This window comes from Mesoplodon bidens (genome assembly GCF_964165515.1).
Source record: "Mesoplodon bidens genome assembly, chromosome: 6".
Lineage (NCBI taxonomy): Eukaryota > Metazoa > Chordata > Mammalia > Artiodactyla > Ziphiidae > Mesoplodon > Mesoplodon bidens.
The window spans coordinates 72143400-72163901 of NC_138162.1; the positions used below are offsets into that span (position 1 = coordinate 72143400).

The 20502-nt window shown below is 39.3% G+C and overlaps 1 protein-coding gene across 2 annotated transcripts in view; it reads left to right on the forward strand.

Annotated features, from left to right (window-relative positions):
• The window catches only part of ERMP1 (endoplasmic reticulum metallopeptidase 1), a 52031-nt gene that overhangs the window by 20428 nt on the left and 11101 nt on the right, over positions 1-20502 (forward strand). For both annotated transcript variants that reach the window (XM_081236808.1, XM_081236809.1), the window contains 7 exons: positions 616-828; positions 1685-1905; positions 4893-5067; positions 5471-5661; positions 9613-9765; positions 12350-12552; positions 13128-13243. In XM_081236808.1, coding sequence (XP_081092934.1) covers positions 616-828; positions 1685-1905; positions 4893-5067; positions 5471-5661; positions 9613-9765; positions 12350-12552; positions 13128-13243 — 1272 coding nt within the window. The remainder of the gene's footprint in view (positions 1-615; positions 829-1684; positions 1906-4892; positions 5068-5470; positions 5662-9612; positions 9766-12349; positions 12553-13127; positions 13244-20502) is intronic.

The following is a 20502-nucleotide window of genomic DNA, read 5'->3' on the forward strand; positions in this document are numbered from 1 at the left end:
CCTTCATCTACACAGATGAACAGTCTCAGTCTGGAGAATCTCTCCCCCGATGTAGCTCCTGTCCATCCTTTAGCTGTAAATTTCACTTCCTCGAGTGCTTCCCTGACTTCTCAAACTCCATTAGTCTCCCGTGATATGTTTTTAGGGGACTCTCTCCTTCTTACTTCTTTTTTTAATTGGGATATCATTGACATTCCTTATTAATTCTTAACACACGTGTAATAACTTGTTTGGTGTTTGTGAGCTTCATGAGCTTGGTTCCCCACTGAATTTCTGGTATCTAGAGCAGTGTCTGCTACATTAAATATATATTAAATGAAGAAGGACTAAGAAACAGCCACTGGGTTTGTCAACAGCGAGGGTAGAATTGATCAGGGAGTAGCTGTAATAAATAGAAGAGAAAAGATGAAGACCAGGTCACTGAGCTTTGAAGTGGAGAGGAAACAAGAGTAGGGGGCATGGATCTTAACTGAGATACTTAGTAAGAAAAGTGGGGGAGACCAGTAGGATGGTAGAAAGCTATTTCTGTTCACAGTCTTTCTAGGTATTTCTTTACTCCAACAGTGGATGGTTTATTCAACTTTGTTACCTTTTTTTTTTTTTTTTTACTAATAGGTGACAACATTTTAGCAGTTCTTAAATATCTAGCTACATCTGATATGTTGGCGGCTTCTTCTAAGTATCAACATGGAAACATGGTCTTCTTTGATGTGCTTGGCCTGTTTGTCATTGCCTACCCCTCTCGTGTTGGCTTGATAATTAACTACATGGTGGTAATGGCTGTTGCTTTATACCTGGGAAAGAAATTATTGCAGCCCCAAAATAAGAGTAAGTATTTTCCTTTAAAACTACAGGACTGGCACGGGTATGGAATTTGCCTGAAGTTTTTTAGTCACTTTGCTTATATCTTTCCAAGAAGTTAAAAATCTTAAGAAAAATAACATTTGATTTATACAGTGGTAAGAAATTTGTAAATGAATATCAGGTTGATATGCTCATTATACTTTTAGTCGTGGGAAGCAGGCAATTTTTATGTACTTATGCACTTCATAAAAGTACCACAAAAGCTTGTGGAAAATGGTTTGTAAAGATTGACTTTTAGTGAAGAGTCCCATTAAAAAGTCTTGTCCACACTACAGACCAATAGCACACTGTTCTGGAGTATAAATGAGCTTCTTCTGGTTAAATTGGTCTCCTTCTCTATGTTTTGTACTCTAAGTTGGTGTGTGCTGTTATCAGATAAAATATTTAGCAGCAATTTAAATACTCATTTATCACTGGTTATTTTCTCATGCTACTTCTATTCCTGTGTTAGCTTCTTTTAGTAAGATTCTATATGGAACTTTGCCTTCCATTTCTGCTGTTATTTCAATACACAAAGCATCCCAAAGGTGATGAAGATTAAGACGACCCACTTTTCTAGCCAGGAATATATCTGAACTACTGCTGAAGACTTATCTCTTTGAGTCTTTTTACGCACGGACTCTGAGTAGATGTCAATACTTGAATCTTATTCACTGATACTTATCCTGTGTAGTGTTTAACAAACCTTACCCCTAGGAAACTTCAGTATTTTCAATTACAATGGTGAATTTTGTTTTAATGTTTGCTCCTTTAATTCTACTGACTGGTTATGAAATTGATTTGATAAAGACGGTGATCTCTACTTTTTGTTTTCTATTAGCTGCTACCTACACAAAGGACTTCTTCTGTGGACTTGGCATCACTCTGATAAGCTGGTTTATTAGCTTGGTTACAGTTCTCATTATAGCAGTGTTCATCTCTCTTATTGGACAGTCTCTCTCATGGTATAACCACTTCTACGTCTCCGTTTGTCTGTATGGAACTGCAGCTGTTGCCAAAATAATACTCATACATACCCTCGCAAAAAGATTTCATTATGTGGTAAGTGTTGGGCATATTTATTGACTTCTTTTTGCTGCCTTCTAGGATTGAAGACAAACTCAGGTGGGTGTTCCTTGTGATTGGCCTTTTGAGCTGTCAAAGATTGTTTGGCATGGCTATAGATAATTGACTCCCAGATCTGTGTTGACTTTCTGGAAGGCTTCTCATTCTGAGGGTAGCAGACTTCAAATGAGGTTATAAAGCTGCAAACAGTTTGGGGTGTTGGTGACAGCAAGGTATGTTAGCATAGCCTTTTGCCTCTCCTGACTCTGGGGTTTTTGTAACCATGCTCTTTAATCTACCAGACTTTCTTGGGATCACCCAATTATTTATATTTGAATAGCTCTGTTTTCCACTGGACTGTAAGCTCCTTGAGGGCATGGATTGTTTTGTTCATTGTCCCCTGTGCTTAGGCAGTGTCTGAAATAGCACTAACACACAGTAAGTGTTTGCTGTGTGAATGAACGTTGCACTTAAAGCTGCGCTTCAAGTTTTCAGTTTCCTTCATTTTTTTTTTTTTTTTAACTTTTATGTTGTTGATGCAGATTCTGTCAGCATGCCTTTGTGGTCTGGGGGTTATACTGACATACTGCTAAGGAGAATAAGGGGAGGTAGATAGGGTTCCAAAATGATTTATGCTGACTTAGAGAATATAGCCATATTGTTATGGTTTCAACTGTATACCATTGTATTTTGTTTGGTAAAAACAAAATGAGATATTAGGGTTATGAGATAATAGGACTAAAAATAAATTACAGTGAGAGAGCAAGCTGTGGTTTCTGATTTTCTAAGAGAGTTAAAGGGAAAATCTTTCTTAGTTCCGTCATTTTCAAGACGGCCAGTGTGCACCTGTTTTTTCGGGTTGTACTGCTGGGGATTAGAATGGAGACATGGAAGACTATAATACAGCATCCTTTCACAAGGATGCCTTTGGTACCTGAACCTTGGTCTCAGCTTCAGTTCACGTTGGGATATGATCTGAGGAGCCCTTCTGTGTTTTAGGCCCTATTGAAGAAAGGTTCTTTGAGATTAGCCATCTATTTATGGTTGAGCCAATGCTTGTATCTTAGTGGCTTCTGTCTCCAAAAGAGTTATACCATGGGGCTCAATTTCACATGCTTATTCTTAGTGCAATGGTATGTAACCAGTCAGAGCGTGGCTGACTGTCGTTGATACGGCATTGGGGTACAGTAGAGGGTAAGACAGAAATGCTTAGTAAAGTTCTATTTACTTTGACTGATTTCAGTTGTCTGATTACAAAACTTCGGGCTGAAGGCACAATGTAAAGAATAGTGTGTTTTATTTTCATTTCACAAATGGTCTTTGAGTATCCAGTGGGCTTCCATGCTAAGGCCTGGCACAGAGATTCAGGACATAGTCTTTTTCTTTGAGGAGCTCACAGTTTCATTTGGGGATGAAATGATGGGGAAGCCACTGGTTTCAGTACATTGGGACGAAGTGAAGTAGAGTGATATATTCACAGTGCTGTAGGAATATAGGGCCAGGAGAGATGAAATTTGTTTGTGGAAGTCAGGAAGGCTTCATGAAGGAGGTGGTGACATTTGAACTGGGTTTTTGAAGCCTGAGTAGAAGTGTGCCAGATAGAGAACAGGTTGATGGGCAAAGGTGGGAATGTACAAGATGCATTTGGCTCACAGTCAATAAAAAGTTCAGTGTGGTGAAGATGAGGTTGAGAGGATAATAACTGGGAAAGTAGGCCAGGGTGAAGTTGGAGCATGACCCTAAAAATCAGTGGGGCCACAATTTAAAATTTCTAAGCAGGATATTGAGTGCGAGAATTTGTGATTTAGTAGGAACACACTGATAACAGTGTATGGAATGGATTGGAAGGGGCAGAGGGATGATAGAGGCCGGGAGAGGGGAGCCAGGTCGGAGGGGTGTTCGGACTTGGGTACAACGTGGGAACAATGTGGAAACAGTGTCAGTTATTACAGTCTTCATTGTTGAGATCTTTGTTTTTAAATATCTGGGTGGAATTTGGCTTCAAATTGAATCCTAAGAATTATTTTATTCTTTTTAAAGACCATGACTCTTGATTAACAGTGTTGAACATCTAATTATTTAATGATGATAGCCTATCTTTCATTGTCCAAAGGAGGTTTGTCAAGTGAACTTTAACTTGTTTTGAAAACATGTGACAAACTCTTTTGAGCTCTTGAATTAGGGACCCTTATAAGAAACATGCCCTGGACTATACAGAAATGAGAAGGCAGAGGAGAGAGAAAAGCTTAAATATACCTATTTCCATTTTGGTATTTCTGCACTAAAATTATAACTTTCATGTTTACATTAATAGAATCGCTGGTGCAGATGTTAAAATGTATTAAGTTCATATGGCAACTTTCTTCTGAAGAACTCAAGGTGCTGCACAGGAATCCTCAGACTTCAGAGCTCAAAAAATGTAGATCAAATTTTATAACGTGAAACCACCAGGAATCCAGGATGGGGGCAAAGTTGTGCTACAAGACCAGTTGGAGATAGAAAAGACTCAGGAATCAAGCAAAAAAACCCCATGGCTGTGTGCTCTAAAGGTTCTGCAGTTCTCAAGCTGTGCTGTTGGTGGCGCTGCAGCTGCCTTCACATAGGTCATTTCTCCAGTTTGCTTGACATTCCTTGTAAGTTGCATGAATAAAAGAGCTTACAGAGGTGAATGTTTTTAGAAGAGTCCTTTCTTCTATTTTAGAACATTTCCAAAGGTCTTTCAGCCCGGTGGAGGGAGAGCACAGATTATATACAAGTAATGATGTTTTTACCCCATCTTGTTAAATTCCCCTTTCCTGTGCAGTAATTTGAATTTATTACTTTATTATAGGAGGTAGCTTTGTCAGTGTTTACTTTAAAGTTTAAAGGATAGACCCTGCTCCAAACAAAATACAGCTTTTTGGAGCAGTGGAAGCTACACTACAATAGAAGATCTTTATGAATGGCCCACGAATGAGACGACTTGTATATTTTCTTTCTTTCAGAATGCCAGTGACCAGTATCTGGGAGAAGTATTTTTTGACGTCTCTCTGTTTGTGCACTGTGGGTTCCTTACTGCTCTCACTTACCAAGGGCTCTGCTCGGCATTTATTAGCGCTATCTGGGTGGCATTCCCGTTGCTCACAAAGCTTTGCGTGCACAAGGACTTTAAGCGGCATGGTAGGGTATTTTTGGTTGTGATACAAATGGGGAATACCTTAAAATACATAAGATAAGGCTTCCAGGGACTATTTCCATATTTGATCTTTTTGGGTAGGCTTTCTAAATTGTTGCTGTTTTTTTTTTTTAACTTTCAGATCACACAGATTTTTATCTTACACCTTATACCTACCCCATCATTCTCACGTAAATGAGCACATGCTAATATATTACATATTTTGTTTTCTTATTTGTATTCTACCCTAAGTCAAAGTATTTTCTCTCACTAAGATAACATGTAGCAAAAGGGCAAGAGTCAGAGCTAACCTAATTTCTGTTAGGTGCGAAGGTGTACCAGGACTATAAAAAGCTGTTATCTCACTGGAGAATTTCAGAGATATGTTTTCTTTCTCTTTTTCTGTAGGTGCAGGAGGAAAATTTATTGCCTTTTACCTTTTGGGGATGTTTATTCCTTATCTTTATGCATTGTACCTCATCTGGGCCGTATTTGAGATGTTTACCCCTATCCTTGGGAGGAGTGGTTCCGAAATTCCACCTGATGTTGTGCTGGCTTCTATTTTGGCTGGTTGTACAATGATCCTCTCATCCTATTTTGTAAGGAAAAAAAATTTTTTTTAAATTTCCTTCTTCATTTTATATATAAATACATGATGAGTTTTGCCATGCTAGATCCTGTGAAATAGTGTTGATTCTACTCTTAAGCAAAATAAATGGTGAATGACTCTGCATATTGTGGGTTCGGTATGGGCAGAAAATGTAGAAGTGGGGGGGTTTGTTGTTATTTTTGCTTCCTCATCCTCCCAAATCCTCTGATTTTACTTCTTTTCAAATAGCTTTCAAACTACCTGAATTTGAATGTGTGGAACGAATACCAAGTGAGATTGGTAGAGATTGCTTGGTGGTGAATTTTTAGAGTGTGTTTTGAATTTACTAATTAGAGGCAGATGTTAATAAATACGTGGTAGTTTCATTGGTGCTGTTAGAGCTAGTGAAGGAAGACTAATTCTGATGAGGAGTTTTCCCTTGTCGTTCACCTGCCTTGCTGCTGGCGCAGCCAAGGTCACTGATCAAGTCTGTGTCCTTGAGTGACATACACTTACGACACCCAAACATGCCTTCCTTTACCAAGTAATGAATACATGTTACATACAGGCCTTGTCATTTTACTGTATCAGTGTTCTGCCCTCACAGGGAGAGTCCTACCTGTGCCATCCCTGCTTCTCCTCCCTGGCACTCTCCCGAGGGAAGAAAAGACATGATGCAGCTCCAGGTAGAGTTCTGCCCTTGGCGTGGTGTCAGCACTTTCCAGGACTCAGGCCTGGCTGCTCTGTTTTGTGGCTCTTTTCATTGCAGTCCCTAAGAGTGAGAAGTATTTATTGAATACCTGTAGGTACACTCTGGGATTTGAGGCTAGGGTACCAAATAGAAAAAGTAGCTATGACTATTATAGCTCTTTCCTTCATAGAGAGAATAGTGAGCTTTTTCACACTGATATAGTAAAGGGCATCTCATGTGGGGACTAGGGTCTAGGGACAGCAGATAAAAGTACCACGTGCATGGTCAGCGCTGTCCATGGAAGTCCCTTAAATAGCAAATAAATAGCTGTATGTGTGACTGCATATACAGCCCTGTAGAGTAATTCTTATGCACGCTATTGTTTGAGATTAGCTGTACTAGTTCTGAAAGAAATCTGAGCATTGCAGCCATTTTACTTTTATGATTTAGTCCTTACTGGTATTTGCAGGGATAGATGGAAAATTCTAAAATGTTCTTTGTTGCCTTCAGGGTTTACTTCTTTTGGTTTTAATATTAAGCCCTTACATCCTCTGTATATCTTTTTTTTTTTTTTTTTTTTTTTGTGGTACGCGGGCCTCTCACTGCTGTGGCCTCTCCCGCTGCGGAGCACAGGCTCCGGACGCGCAGCCTCAGCGGCCACGGCTCACGGGCCCAGCCACTCCGCGGCATGTGGGATCTTCCCGGACCGGGGCACGAACCCGCGTCCCCTGCATCGGCAGGCGGACCCCCAACCACTGCGCCACTGGGGAAGCCCTCCTCTGTATATCTTAATAGATGGTTTGCTGTTGTGAGGACTAAAGGAGATGTAGTTTCATCACATGTAGATTAGGTTGTAATCTAGAATCACCCAAGTTATGAACTGGACCCCCCCCCGCCCCCTGCAGTGTATTTAAATCATAGTCAATGAATGAAAGCTATTGATGCTCATAAAAGATCAGAATGTGGGGCATTTCAGTTCTGTTCCATAGGGAAGGGGACAAAATGAACCCTGAAAACTTCACTGTGGAAATTGAAAATGACCCCAAAAGCATGGAAATCTTGGAAACCATAAGCAAGTAGATTAAAGTTTATTACCTTCTAAATTACTTTTGGAGAGTGGCTCTTGGAATACTTTAATGTTCATTATAATGTGAAATAACTCTGCTGCCCTTTGATGCTGTGGGTTATCATTCTCTTCGGTATTTTCTTATTTATATGTAGCTGTGCTACAGATAGTGGCTTTTTAATAGAGTGAGACTTTTCTCCTTGGGTAATGGAGAATTGAACCACAATGCACACTTCAGAGAGCTTGTCTTTTAGTCCTTGGGGATTTATTAAATATATTTGCTAGGAAGCAATTAAATTGCTGTCAAATGATCGGTTAACAGGTTTCCTGGGGTTACCCTGTGCTGGGGCCATCATGGTTGTATTGATTAAATGAGACTGCTGATAGGAGCAGGATCAGGAGGAGATTCTCAGAAACAGAGAAAGAGCCAGTGCACACGGGACACTTCACAGTCCCTTTTCATGCTTCTCTTCATTTTATTTCACACCCATTTCGGAACCTAGAGTGATATCAGATGTAACATTTAAGACAAAAGACAGTAAAATTTAATACAGTGGGATCCAAACACACTGTCACTGAGGCCATTCTCTTCTTCCTTCTCTCCCACTCTCTGATCACCTTCTCATTTATCACCATTACCAAACCTCTTCCAGAAAGTGGGTGGAAGAGGCAGAAGAAGAGCCTCATGACCTGAAGAAGATAAAATTACGGATGTGGAAACTGTAGCTTAACCGGAAGTTGTAGGACAACTTTGGGTAGCAACAGGGTTGAGAATGGCAGGAACCACAGCATTATGACAGGGAGGTTTTATTTGGACCCAAACGACTCTGTATACCTAATCTTAACCAGTCTCCCAGTGGAGGCGAAACTCGTTACTTGGCAGGATATTTGACCCTGTTCTAAGGAGCCACATTTTAAATATTGTGACTGTCAGGAGAGCGAGGGACGGACAGGGTAACAAATTGTGTTTGGCTGACTCACTGCCATAAATCCTTGGGTACTCTGTCTTATTTCTGTCCTTCAGTGTAAAAACATTAAGATCTTCGACTTAAGACCAGTACTGTTTTGCTGGAGATTACCCTGGTTGGCATATTGTTACACTGTAGATATAAAATCTCTTAGTTTCATATAGTAGAGTGTATGGTAGGTTATGAATATCTGCTTAATTTTTCATTTTCATCTCAGTAAAAATATTTTCACATTTATGTTCTTCACTTTTCTACTTATTGACCCTGGAGGGTGGGCAATAAGGGGGAGAAGGCAAAAGGGGGAGCAGGGACTAGGTCATTGTTTCTCAAAGTGGCTCCTTCAGAACCCCTAAGGGATCTGTGGACATATTCTATAATCATGTGTCCCCCACAATTTTTAATTTAGTGATTTTATTACAATTTAAAAATTAATATAAGCATATGTAGGACTTCCTGGATGCCCATCTTGAGACTGAGCCACTTGCTTTTCCTGCCCTAGTTCAGATTTGTTATTTCGATTGTGTTGGCCTTGGTTAACTCTGCAGTGACAAGGGCAGAATGACCTTTTTTCCCTGCTTTCAATTTTCATAGTTTTTTTTGGTTTTTTCCAAGTGAACTATAAGTTGATTTACAATATTGTGTTAGACTCAGGTGCAGAATTACTTTTATTGCAGTTTTTCCTTATGTGCAGGCCCACAGGCAGAGTCTTGAAGGTGCATCTAAAAGATGAATCCAGCACATAGGCACATTATGAAAGCATTATTAGAACTTGAGTTTTGTTGAAATAGGCCTGTTTACTTGCTTAAAAGCTTACCTCTGGTTCTTTAATAAAAGCCTGATGTCATGATGTTTGGTACAGTTAAATAGTGTCTGCTGTGCAGTTAACTTACAGGGTTTGATAGAATCGGAACTAAAATAAGGTCACGGTTTGACTGATGGTGGATGTACATCCTCTAGGCTCTTGGCTGAGCAGAGACACTGTCTCAGTTTCCTTTTTCCCTCTTACTGTCTGGCTGCCTGTCAGAAAGGCACCATCATGCAGATAGGGGCATCTCTCATTTATTTAGGCTTGTGATGGAAATCCCTTATAATTAGTGCTTTGTGTACTGGGAGTTGGAGTATGGTAGCGCATGCTGATACATGTCCTTTATTATCTGTCTGACAACACCTGTTACAAAGTAAAGTCAGTAAAGCCACCTTTCTGCCAATGGTAATTTTTCTATTTTTGTGTTTTAGATTAACTTCATCTACCTTGCCAAAAGCACAAAAAGAACTATACTAACTTTAACTTTGGTATGTACAATCGCATTCCTCCTTGTTTGCAGTGGAACTTTTTTCCCATACAGCTCCAACCCTGCCAGTCCAAAGCCAAAGCGAGTGTTTCTTCAGGTAAGAGGGATTCTGCGTGAGCTATTTGAGATCCTGGAGAGGAAAGGCTTATGGTGTTTTGAGCTTACTAGTCAACAGTGAAGCTCGAAACACATAGTGACTTTTCTACCATTGACCTGTTAGTTGTACCTCGACTATTTTGTGTAAGGCAGTGAGGAAAAGACCATCAAGAGGCATTCTTATCAGCTAGAAACACTTCTCCTAAGAGCCTGAATCGGAAATGTCTGCTTGTTGTTCTTATTACTGTTCAAATTACAAAAATGTACCTACTTGGAAAAACGAGAGCAAATATGTATCATGGAATAATGAGCAGTCAGAAGTACAGATTGTAAAATTGTCTGGGGGCTGAGTAAAAATACGACCTCCTGTCAACTGGCGAAATGAAACAGATTCTTTAAAATGCGATAGGATTGATCTTAGGTAATGTTCAAGGTAATGTGATAGTGAAAATATAATAACTTAGATATTAATAAAATGAGATTTAGAAATTTCTTAGATTTCAGGTTTTTCTGCAAACTTTTTAGAGCTGGTGTGAAACAGGAAAAAAATTTAAGTCACCTTATTTCCAGTCTTCCTCTCTGTTAGAGGGAATGGAGTGGCCAAACAGAAAAGCCAACAGTCATAACCTAGATAATTATTCAAGGACTTGAGTAAGTAGTAATAATATATTTGAAGTTAAATATGAGAGAGGAGGGCTTCCCTGGTGGCGCAGTGGTTGAGAGTCCGCCTGCCGATGCAGGGGACACGGGTTCGTGCCCCTATCCCGGAAGATCCCACATGCCGCGCAGCGGCTGGGCCCGCGAGCCATGGCCGCGGAGCCTGTGTGTCCGGAGCCTGTGCTCCGCAACGGGAGAGGCCACAGCAGTGAGAGGCCCGCGTACAGCAAAAAAAAAAAAAAAAAAAAAAAATATATATATATGAGAGAGGAGATTTTGAGAAAGAGCCAACTATTCCTTGTTTTTGTTTCCAGTCCTGTAGGACACAGTGATACATTTTATGTGACAGATTTTACAGTCACATCAGTAGTCATTAGGAAAAGCTAGATTTTTATGTATTTATTTATTTATTTTATTTATTTATTTTTTTTTGCGGTACGCGGGCCTCTCACTGCCGTGGCCACTCCCGTTGCGGAGCACAGGCTCCGGACGCACAGGCCCAGCAGCCACGGCTCACGGGCCCAGCCGCTCCGTGGCACATGGGATCCTCCCGGACCGGGGCACGAACCCACGTCCCCTGCATCGGCAGGCGGACTCCCAACCACTGCGCCACCAGGGAAGCCCTAGATTTTTATTTTTAAAAACTCCTTTTTTGATTTGTTTTGTGGTTCTCTTCTTCCCCAGTGCCAGAAGTTGACAAACTTTTCCTATAAAGGGCCAGACAATAAATATTTTAGGCTCTGCCAGCCATGTGGTCTCTGTTGCAGCTACTCTGTTTCTACAGAGTGAAAGGAGCCATAGACGATACCTGCAGATGAATGTGGCCATGTTTTAATAAAGCTTTATTTATAAAAATGGCAGTGGGCCATTTGGCCTGTGGGCTGTGGTTTACCCCTGCCCTTTGCAATCCTTTTTCTTTTCCTATTTGATATTCTTCAGGCTGGTTTCCGTTGTTAATAGAGCTTTTCCAGATGGAGCATGGTGCCTTTTCATAGAATTCTGTTAGGCACAGGTCTGTCATCTAGTGGTGAGCTGTGATTCCTATTTTTCTCTGCACATCAATTAGCATGTAACACCCCGAAAGGGAAATGTGTGTGTATTTCTTTTAGAATGTATTTAAGTCCTTTCAGGACTTTTAGGAGTTCTAGTTTTCATGTCTTTTATATCTGAAATAGTAGGTTTTCAGAAAAATTTTATATGAAATTTAAATATAGAAATATATTTGTAAGAAATAATAAAGTAATCATGTGAGTATCTATTGAGTTTAAAAGATCATTACCTGTACCGTAGAAAACCTCAGTATTCCCTTCTTGATCCCAACTCTTTTGCTCCTCTCCCTCTTACCACCCCCCAAAGTACTATCTTAAAGGTTGGAGTTAATCATTATTTTACCACATATGTTTTAATTGCTAAACAACAACATATAGTTTTGCCTGTTTTTGAGCTTCTTACAGGTAAAGCCATACCATATACTCTTCGGTGGTTTGCTTCTTATTGCCCAACAGCATGTCAGAGTCTTCCAGGTTGATTTGTGTCACTGTAGTTCGTTATTTTTCATTGCTGAATAGACTTCTGTCATAGGATGATGCCCCAGTTTATTTGCCCATTCTACTGTTAATGGACATTTGGGTTGTTTCCAGTTTTTGCTAATATGGACAATGCTGAACCAACACTTTTGTACCTTGCAAGAGTTTCTGTAAGGTCCATATTCAGGAGTGGAGTTGCTGACTTGAAGGCTTATGCGCATGTTAACTTTATTAGGTAATCTAAGCAGTCTCCTAAAGTGATTGTGCCAGTGGTGGGTTCCTGTTGCTCAGTAGCCTCATCATTTCTTGGTATTGTCAGTTAGTCATTTTTGTTAATCTGGGGTGGGGATGTGGGTGAAGGAGTTCACACAGTAGTTTCCTCATTAGTCTTGTTCTTTTCAGCATATGACTAGAACATTTCATGACTTGGATGGAAACATAGTTAAACGAGACTCTGGAATATGGATCAACGGGTTTGATTATACCGGAATGTCTCACATAACACCTCACATTCCCGAGATCAACGATACCATCCGAGCTCCCTGTGAGGAGAACGCACCCCTATGTGGTTTCCCTTGGTATCTTCCAGTGCACTTTCTCATCAGGTTGGTTCATTACTTTTCTGCTTTTAGTTGGGGGTTAGTTTGTTCTCAAGTCCTATCGCTGTATCAGTACTTTATTATTTAAACTGGTTAACACAGAAGTTGAGTGCTGTTTATACTATTTTTTTTTAAGTAACACTACAAAAGTTGTATTTCTTTGTGGGATAAAGCACTCAGAAGTTTTTTATTCTCCCCCAAATTTTGCTTTTTCAAATTAGGAAGTCTTTCCTCTAGAAAGCTGAATAGTTAGAAAGTGTAGCCCTCTTAACTGGTCTAACAGATAGCAAGCAGCTAAGCATCAATTTCAAATTGTTTTATTTCTGGGAAGTTTTTATGGTTTGGCAGTGAAGGAATGGATGAGAAGAAACAGGATGGGTAGTGGAATCAAGATCACCTAGGATCCTTGTTCTTAACTTTGGGAAGGTTTTATTACACAATAACCTGGGCCTCAGAGAAACTGACATTGTTTATCATATTCATCAGTTTATGTGTTTATTATATTCTGAGCACTTCCATGAATTATAGCTCAAAATCAACTAATAAAGCAAACTGAATATTGAAGTTACCTTTCCAAATAGGAAAAACTGGTATCTTCCTGCCCCAGAAGTTTCTCCAAAAGAACCTGCTCATTTCAGACTTGTATCCAAAGAACAGACACCCTGGGATTCTGTAAAGCTGACCTTTGAAGCAACAGGTAAGTCATATGATAGATTTTTCTTCTCTGTCACTTCTTAAAAATTTTAATACGCATGTATATTTTTTCCTCAAATATATAATAGTGACCAGCAACTTAGGAAGAACTTGGTGTTTTTAAAAGCAATTGAAGCTGGTTATGATTTTTAAAAGAAAATTTAATAGACTTTATTTTTTAGAGTAGTTTTAAGTTTACAGAAAAATTGACCAGAAAGTAGACATTTCCCTATTGTTCCCTCTACCCCCCAGCTTCCCTTATTATCCCTTTTGCATTAAGTGTGGTACATTTCTTTTAATTGATGAGCCTACATTGATACATTATTATTAACTAAAGTCCTTAGTTTACATTAGACTTAGTTCACTCTTTGTGTTGTTTAGTTCTATGGGTTTTGACAGATGGATATTGTCATGTATCTACCATTACAGTATCATACAGAGTAGATTCACTGCCCTCAAATCCCGTCTCCATTTATTCACCCCTCTCTCCTCCCTCCCTCTGGCAACCACTGATCTTTTTACTGTCTCCATCGTTTTGCCTTTTCCAGAATATCATATAGCTGGAATTACACTTTGTAGCCTTTTCGGATTGGCTTCTTTTGTTTAGTAATTTTCACTTAAGGTGCCTTTATGTCTTTTAGTGGCTTGATAGCTCATTTCTTTTTATTGCTGTGATTGTACCACAGTTTATCTTCTGATCTACTGAGGAACATCTTGGTTGCTTCCACTTTTTGGCAGTTATGAATAAAGCTTCTATACACATTTGTGTGCAGATTTTTGTGTAAAATAAGTTTTCAACTCATTTGGATAAATATCTAGGAGTGCAACTGCTGGACTGTATATAGTAAGCTTATATTTACCTTTGTAAGAAACTGCCGAAGTGTCTTCCAAAGGCAGTATGAATTCCCACCAGCAATGAATGTGAGTTCCTGTTGCTCTTCATTCTCACCAGCATTTGGTGCTGTTAGTCTTTTGGATTTTAGCCATTCTTCTTCTTTTTATTTTTAATTTTTAAATTTTATTTATTTTTCTATACAGCAAGTTCTGTGGTCATCCATTTTATACACATCAGTGTATACATGTCAATCCCAATCTCCCAATTCATCACACCACCACCCCCACCCCCTCGTGGCTTTCCCCCCTTGGTGTCCATACATTATTTATTCTCTACATCTGTGTCTCAATTTCTGCCCTGCAAACCGGTTCATCTGTACCATTTTTCTAGGTTCCACATATATGGGTTAATATACAATATTTGTTTTTCTCTTTCTTAACTTCACTCTGTATGACAGTCTCTAGATCCATCCACGTCTCTACAAATGACCCAATTTCGTTCCTTTCTATGGCTGAGTAATATTCCATCATATATATGTTCCGCATCTTCTTTATCCATTCGTCTGTCCATGGGCGTTTAGGTTGCTTCCATGACCTGGCTATTGTAAATAGTGCTGCAGTGAACATTAGGGTGCATGTGTCTTTTTCAATTATGATTTTCTTTGGATATATGCCCAGTAGTGGGATTGCTGGGTCATATGGTAATTCTATTTTTAGTTTTTTAAGGAACCTCCATACTGTTCTCCATAGTGGCTGTATCAGTTTACATACCCACCACCAACAGTGAAAGAGGGTTCCTTTTCTCCACACCCTCTCCAGCATTTGTTGTTTGTAGATTTTTCTGATGATGCCCATTCTAACTGGTGTGAGGTGACACCTCATTGTAGTTTTGATTTGCATGTCTCTAATAATTAGTGATGTTGAGCAGCTTTTCATGTGCTTCTTGGACATCTGTATGTCTTCTTTGGAGAAATGTCTATTTAGGTCTTTTGCCCATTTTTGGATTGGGTTTTTTTTTTTTAATATTGAGCTGCATGAGCTGTTTATATATGTTGGAGATTAATCCTTTGTACGTTGATTCGTTTGCAAATATTTTCTCCTATTCTGTGGGTTGTCTTTTCCTCGTTTGTAGTTTCTTTTGCTTTGCAAAAGCTTTTAAGTTTCATTAGGTCCCATTTGTTTATTTTTGTTTTTATTTCCATTACTGTAGGAGGTGGATCAAAAAAGATCTTGCTGTGATTTATGTCAAAGAGTGTTCTTCCTACGTTTTCCTCTAAGAGTTTTATAGTGTCCGGTCTCACATTTAGGTCTCTAATCCATTTTGGGTTTATTTTTGTGTATGGTGTTAGGAAGTGTTCTAATTTAATTCTTTTACATGTAGCTGTGCAGTTTTCCCAGCACCACTTGTTGAAGAGACTGTCTTTTCTCCACTGTGTATTCTTGCCTCCTTTGTCATAGAGTAGTTGACCATAGGTGCGTGGGTTTATCTCTGGGCTTTCTATCCTGTTCCATTGATCTGTATTTCTGTTTTTGTGCCAGTACCATATTGTCTTGATTACTGTAGCTGTGTAGTATAATCTGAAGTCAGGGAGTCTGATTCCTCCAGCTCCGTTTTATTCCCTCAAGACTGCTTTGGTTTTTTGGGGTCTTTTCTGTCTCCATAGAAATTTTAAGATTATTTGTTCTAGTTCTGTAAAAAATGTCATTGGTAATTTGATAGGGATTGCATTGAATCTGAAGATTACTTTGGGTAGTAGAGTCATTTTCAAAATATTGATTCTTCCAACCCAAGAACATGGTATATCTCTCCATCTGTTGGTATCTTTAATTTCTTTCATCAGTGTCTTATAGTTTTCTGCATACAGGTCTTTTGCCTCCCTACGTAGGTTTATTCCTAGGTATTATATTCTTTTTGTTGCAATGGTAAATGGGAATGTTTCCTTAATTTCTCTTTCAGATTTTTCATCATTAGTACATAGGAATGCAAGAGATTTCTGTGCATTAATTTTGTATCCTGCAATTTTACCAAATTCATTGATTACCAAATTCATTGATTAGCTCTAGTAGTTTTCTGGTGGCATCTTTAGGATTCTCTATGTATGTATCATGTCATCTGCAAACAATGACAGTTTTACTTCTTCTTTTCTAATCTGCATTCCTTTTATTTCTTTTTCTTTTCTGATTGTCGTGGCTAGGACTTCCAAAACTATGTTGAATAATAGTGGTGAGAGTGAATATCCTTGTCTTCTTACTGATCTTAGAGGAAATGCTTTCAGTTTTTCACCATTGAGAATTATGTTTGTTGTGGGTTTGTCATATATGGCCTTTATTATATTAGGTAGGTTCCATCTTTGCCCACTTTCTGTAGAGTTTTTATCATAAATGGGTGTTGAATTTTGTCAAAAGCTTTTTCTGCATCTGTTGAGATGATCATATAGTTCTTCTTCAATTTGTTAATACAGTGTATCACATTGACTGATTTGCATATACTGAAGAACCCTTGCATCCCTGGGATAAATCCCACTTGATCATGGTGTATGATCCTTTAAATGTGTTGTTGATTCTGTTTGCTAGTATTTTGTTGAGGATTTTTGCATTTATATTCATCAGTGATAGTGGTCTGTAATTATCTTTTTTTGTAGTATCTTTGTCTGATTTTGGCATCAGGGTGATGGTGGTCACATAGAATGAGTTTGGGAGTGTTCCTTTCTCTGCAATTTTTTGGAAGAGTTTGAGAAGGATGGGTGTTAGCTCTTCTCTAAATTTTTGATAGAATTCACCTGTGAAGCCATCTGGTCCTGGACTTTTGTTTGTTGGAAAATTTTTAATCACAGTTTCAATCTCATTACTTGTGACTGGTCTGTTCATATTTTCCATTTCTTCCTGGTTCAGTCTTGGAAGGTTATACCTTTCCAAGAATTTGTCCGTTTCTTCCAGGTTGTCCATTTTATTGGCATAGAGTTGCTTGTAGTAATCTCTCATGATCCTTTGTATTTCTGCAGTGTCTGATGTAACTTCTCCTTTTTCATTTCTAATTTTATTGATTTGAGTCCTCTCCCTCTTTTTCTTAATGAGTCTGGCTAATGGTTTATCAATTTTGTTTATCTTCTCAAAAAACCAGCTTTTAGTTCTATTGATCTTTGCTACTGTTTTCTTTGTTTCTATTTCATTTATTTCTGCTCTGATCTTTATGATTTCTTTCCTTCTGCTAACTTTGGGTTTTGTTTGTTCTTCTCTCTCGAGTTCCTTTAGGTGTAAGGTTACATTGTTTATTTGAGGTTTTTCTTGTTTTTTGAGGTAGGCTTGTATTGCTATAAACTTCCCTCTTAGAACTTCCTTTGCTGCATCCCGTAGGTTTTGGATCATTGTGTTTTCATTGTTACTTGACTCTAGGTATTTTTCGATTTCCTCTTTGATTTCTTCAGTGATCTCTTGGCTATTTAGTAACGTATTGTTTAGCCTCCATGTGTTTGTGGTTTTTACGTGTTTTTCCCTGTAATTGATTTCTAATCTCATAGCGTTGTTGTCAGAAAAGATGCTTGAAATGATTTCAATTTTCTTAAATTTACTTAGGCTTGATTTATCACCCAAGATGTGATTTATCCTGGAGAATGTTCTGTGCGCACTGGAGAAGAAAGTGTGATCTGCTGCTTTTGGATGGAATGTCCTATAAATATCAATTAAATCTTTCTGGTCTATTGTGTCATTTAAAGCTTGTGCTTCCTTATTTTCTGTTTGGATGGTATGTCCATTGGTGTAAGTGAGGTGTTAAAGTCCCCCACTATTACTGTGTTACTGTCGATTTGCTGTTTTAGAGCTGTTAGCAGTTGCCTTATGTATTGAGGTGCTCCTATGTTGGGTGCATACATATTTATAATTGTTTTATCTTCTTCTTGGATTGATCCCTTGATCATTTTGTAGTGTCCTTCCTTGCCTCTTGTAACATTATTTTAAAGTCTATTTTATCTGATATGAGTATTGCTCCTCCAGCTTTCTTTTGATTTCCATTTGCATGGAATATCTTTTTCCATCCCCTCACTTTCAGTCTGTATATGTCCCTAGGTCTGAAGTGGGTCTCTTGTAGACAGCATATATATGGGTCTTGTTTTTGTATCCATTCAGCAAGCCTGTGTCTTTTGGTTGGAGCATTTAATCCATTCATGTTTAAGGTAATTATCGATATGTATGTTCCTATTACCATTTTCTTAATTGTTTTGGGTTTGTTTTTGTAGGTCCTTTTCTTCCCTTGTGTTTCCCACTTAGAGAAGTTCCTTTAGCATTTGTTGTAGAGCTGGCTTGGTGGTGCTGAATCCTCTTAGCTTTTGGTTGTCTGTAAAGCTTTTGATTTCTCCATCAAATCTGAATGAGATCCTTGCTGGGTAGAGTAATCTTGGTTGTAGGTTCTCTCCTTTCATCACTTTAAATATGTCATGCCACTCCCTTCTGACTTGTAGAGTTTCTGCTGAGAAATCAGGTGTTAACGTTATGGGAGTTCCCTTCTTGTTATTTGTTGTTTTTCCCTTGCTGCTTTCAATAATTTTTCTTTGTCTTTAATTTTTGCCAATTTGATTATTATGTGTCTCGGGGTGTTTCTCCTTGGGTTTATCCTGTATGGGACTCTCTGCACTTCCCGGACTTGGGTGGCTATTTCCTTTCCCGTGTTAGGGAAGTTTTTGACTATAATCTCTTCAGATATTTTCTCGGGTCCTTTTTCTCTCTCTTCTCCTTCTGGGACCCCTATAATGCGAATGTTGTTGCGTTTAATGTTGTCCCAGAGGTCTCTTAGGCTGTCTTCATTTCTTTTCATTCTTTATTCTGTTCCACAGCAGTGAATTCCACCTTTCTGTCTTCCAGGTCACTTATCCGTTCTTCTGCCTCAGTTATTCTGCTATTGATTCCTTCTAGTGTAGTTCTCATTTCAGTTACTGTATTGTTCATCTCTGTTTGTTTGTTCTTTAGTTATTCTAGATCTTTGTTAAACATTTCTTGCATCTTCTCAACCTTTGCCTCCATTCTTTTTCCGAGGTCCTGGATCATCTTCACTATCATTATTCTGAATTCTTTTTCTGAAAGGTTGCCTATCTCCACTTTTAGTTGTTTTTCTGGGGTTTTATCTTGTTCCTTCATCTGGTACGTAGCCCTCAGCCTTTTCATCTTGTCTTTCTGTGAATGTGGTTTTTGTCCCACAGGCTGCAGGATTGTAGTTCTTCTTGCTTCTGCTGTTTGCTGTCTGGTGGATGAGGCTATCTAAGAGGCTTGTGCAAGTTTCCTGATGGGAGGGACTGGTGGTGGGTAGAGCTGGCTGTTGCTCTGGTGGGCAGAGCTCAGTAAAACTAATCCGCTTGTCTGCTGATGGGCGGGGCTGGGTTCCCTCCCTGTTGGTTGTTTGGCCTGAGGCGACCCAACACTGGAGGCTACCTGGGCTCTTTGGTGGGGCTAATGGCGGACTCTCGGAGGGCTCACATCAAGGAGTACTTCCCAGAACTTCTGCTGCCAGTGTCCTTGTGCTCACGGTGAGACACAGTCACTCCCCACCTCTGCAGAAGACCCTCCAACACTAGCAGGTAGGTCTGGTTCAGTCTCCCGTGGGGGTCACTGCTCCTTCCCCCGGGTCCCAATGCACACACTACTTTGTGTGTGCCCTCCAAGAGTGGAGTCTCTGTTTCCCCCAGTCCTGTCGAGGTCCTGCAGTCAAATCTCGCTAGCCTTCAAAGTCTGATTCTCTAGGAATTGCTCCTCCTGTTGTCGGACCCCCAGGTTGGGAAGCCTGACGTGGGACTCAGAACCTTCACTCCAGTGGGTGGACTTCTGTGGTATAAGTGTTCTCCAGTTTGTGAGTCACCCACCCAGCAGTTATGGGATTTGATTTTATTGTGATTGTGCCCCTCCTACCATCTCATTGTGGCTTCTCCTTTGTCTTTGGATGTGGGGTGTCCTTTTTGGTGAGTTCCAGTGTCCTCCTGTTGATGACTGTTCAGCAGTTAGCCGTGACCCCGGTGCTCTCACAAGAGGGAGTGAGAACATGTCCTTCTACTCCGCCATCTTGAACCAATCTCGGATTTTAGCCATTCTTATAGATACGTAGTGGTATCTTATGACTTTTTTAATTTGCAATTCCCTAATGACATAGGATGTTGAGCAGCTTTTCATACTTATTTGCCATCTGTATAACTTCTTTGGAAAGGTGTCTATTTGGATCTTTTTGTCTGTTTATTAATTTTGTTTTCTTGTTGAGATTTAAGAGTTTTTTGTATATATGGGTATAAGTCCTTTATCATGTGTTTTGCAAATATTTTCTCCCAGTTTGCCTTGTATTTTCATATCTTAACAGTGTTTTTCATACAGCATAAATAAGTGTTTTAATTTATTGAAGTCCAACTTAATCACTTTTGTTTTATGGAACACGCTTTTGGTGTTGTGTCTAAAAAT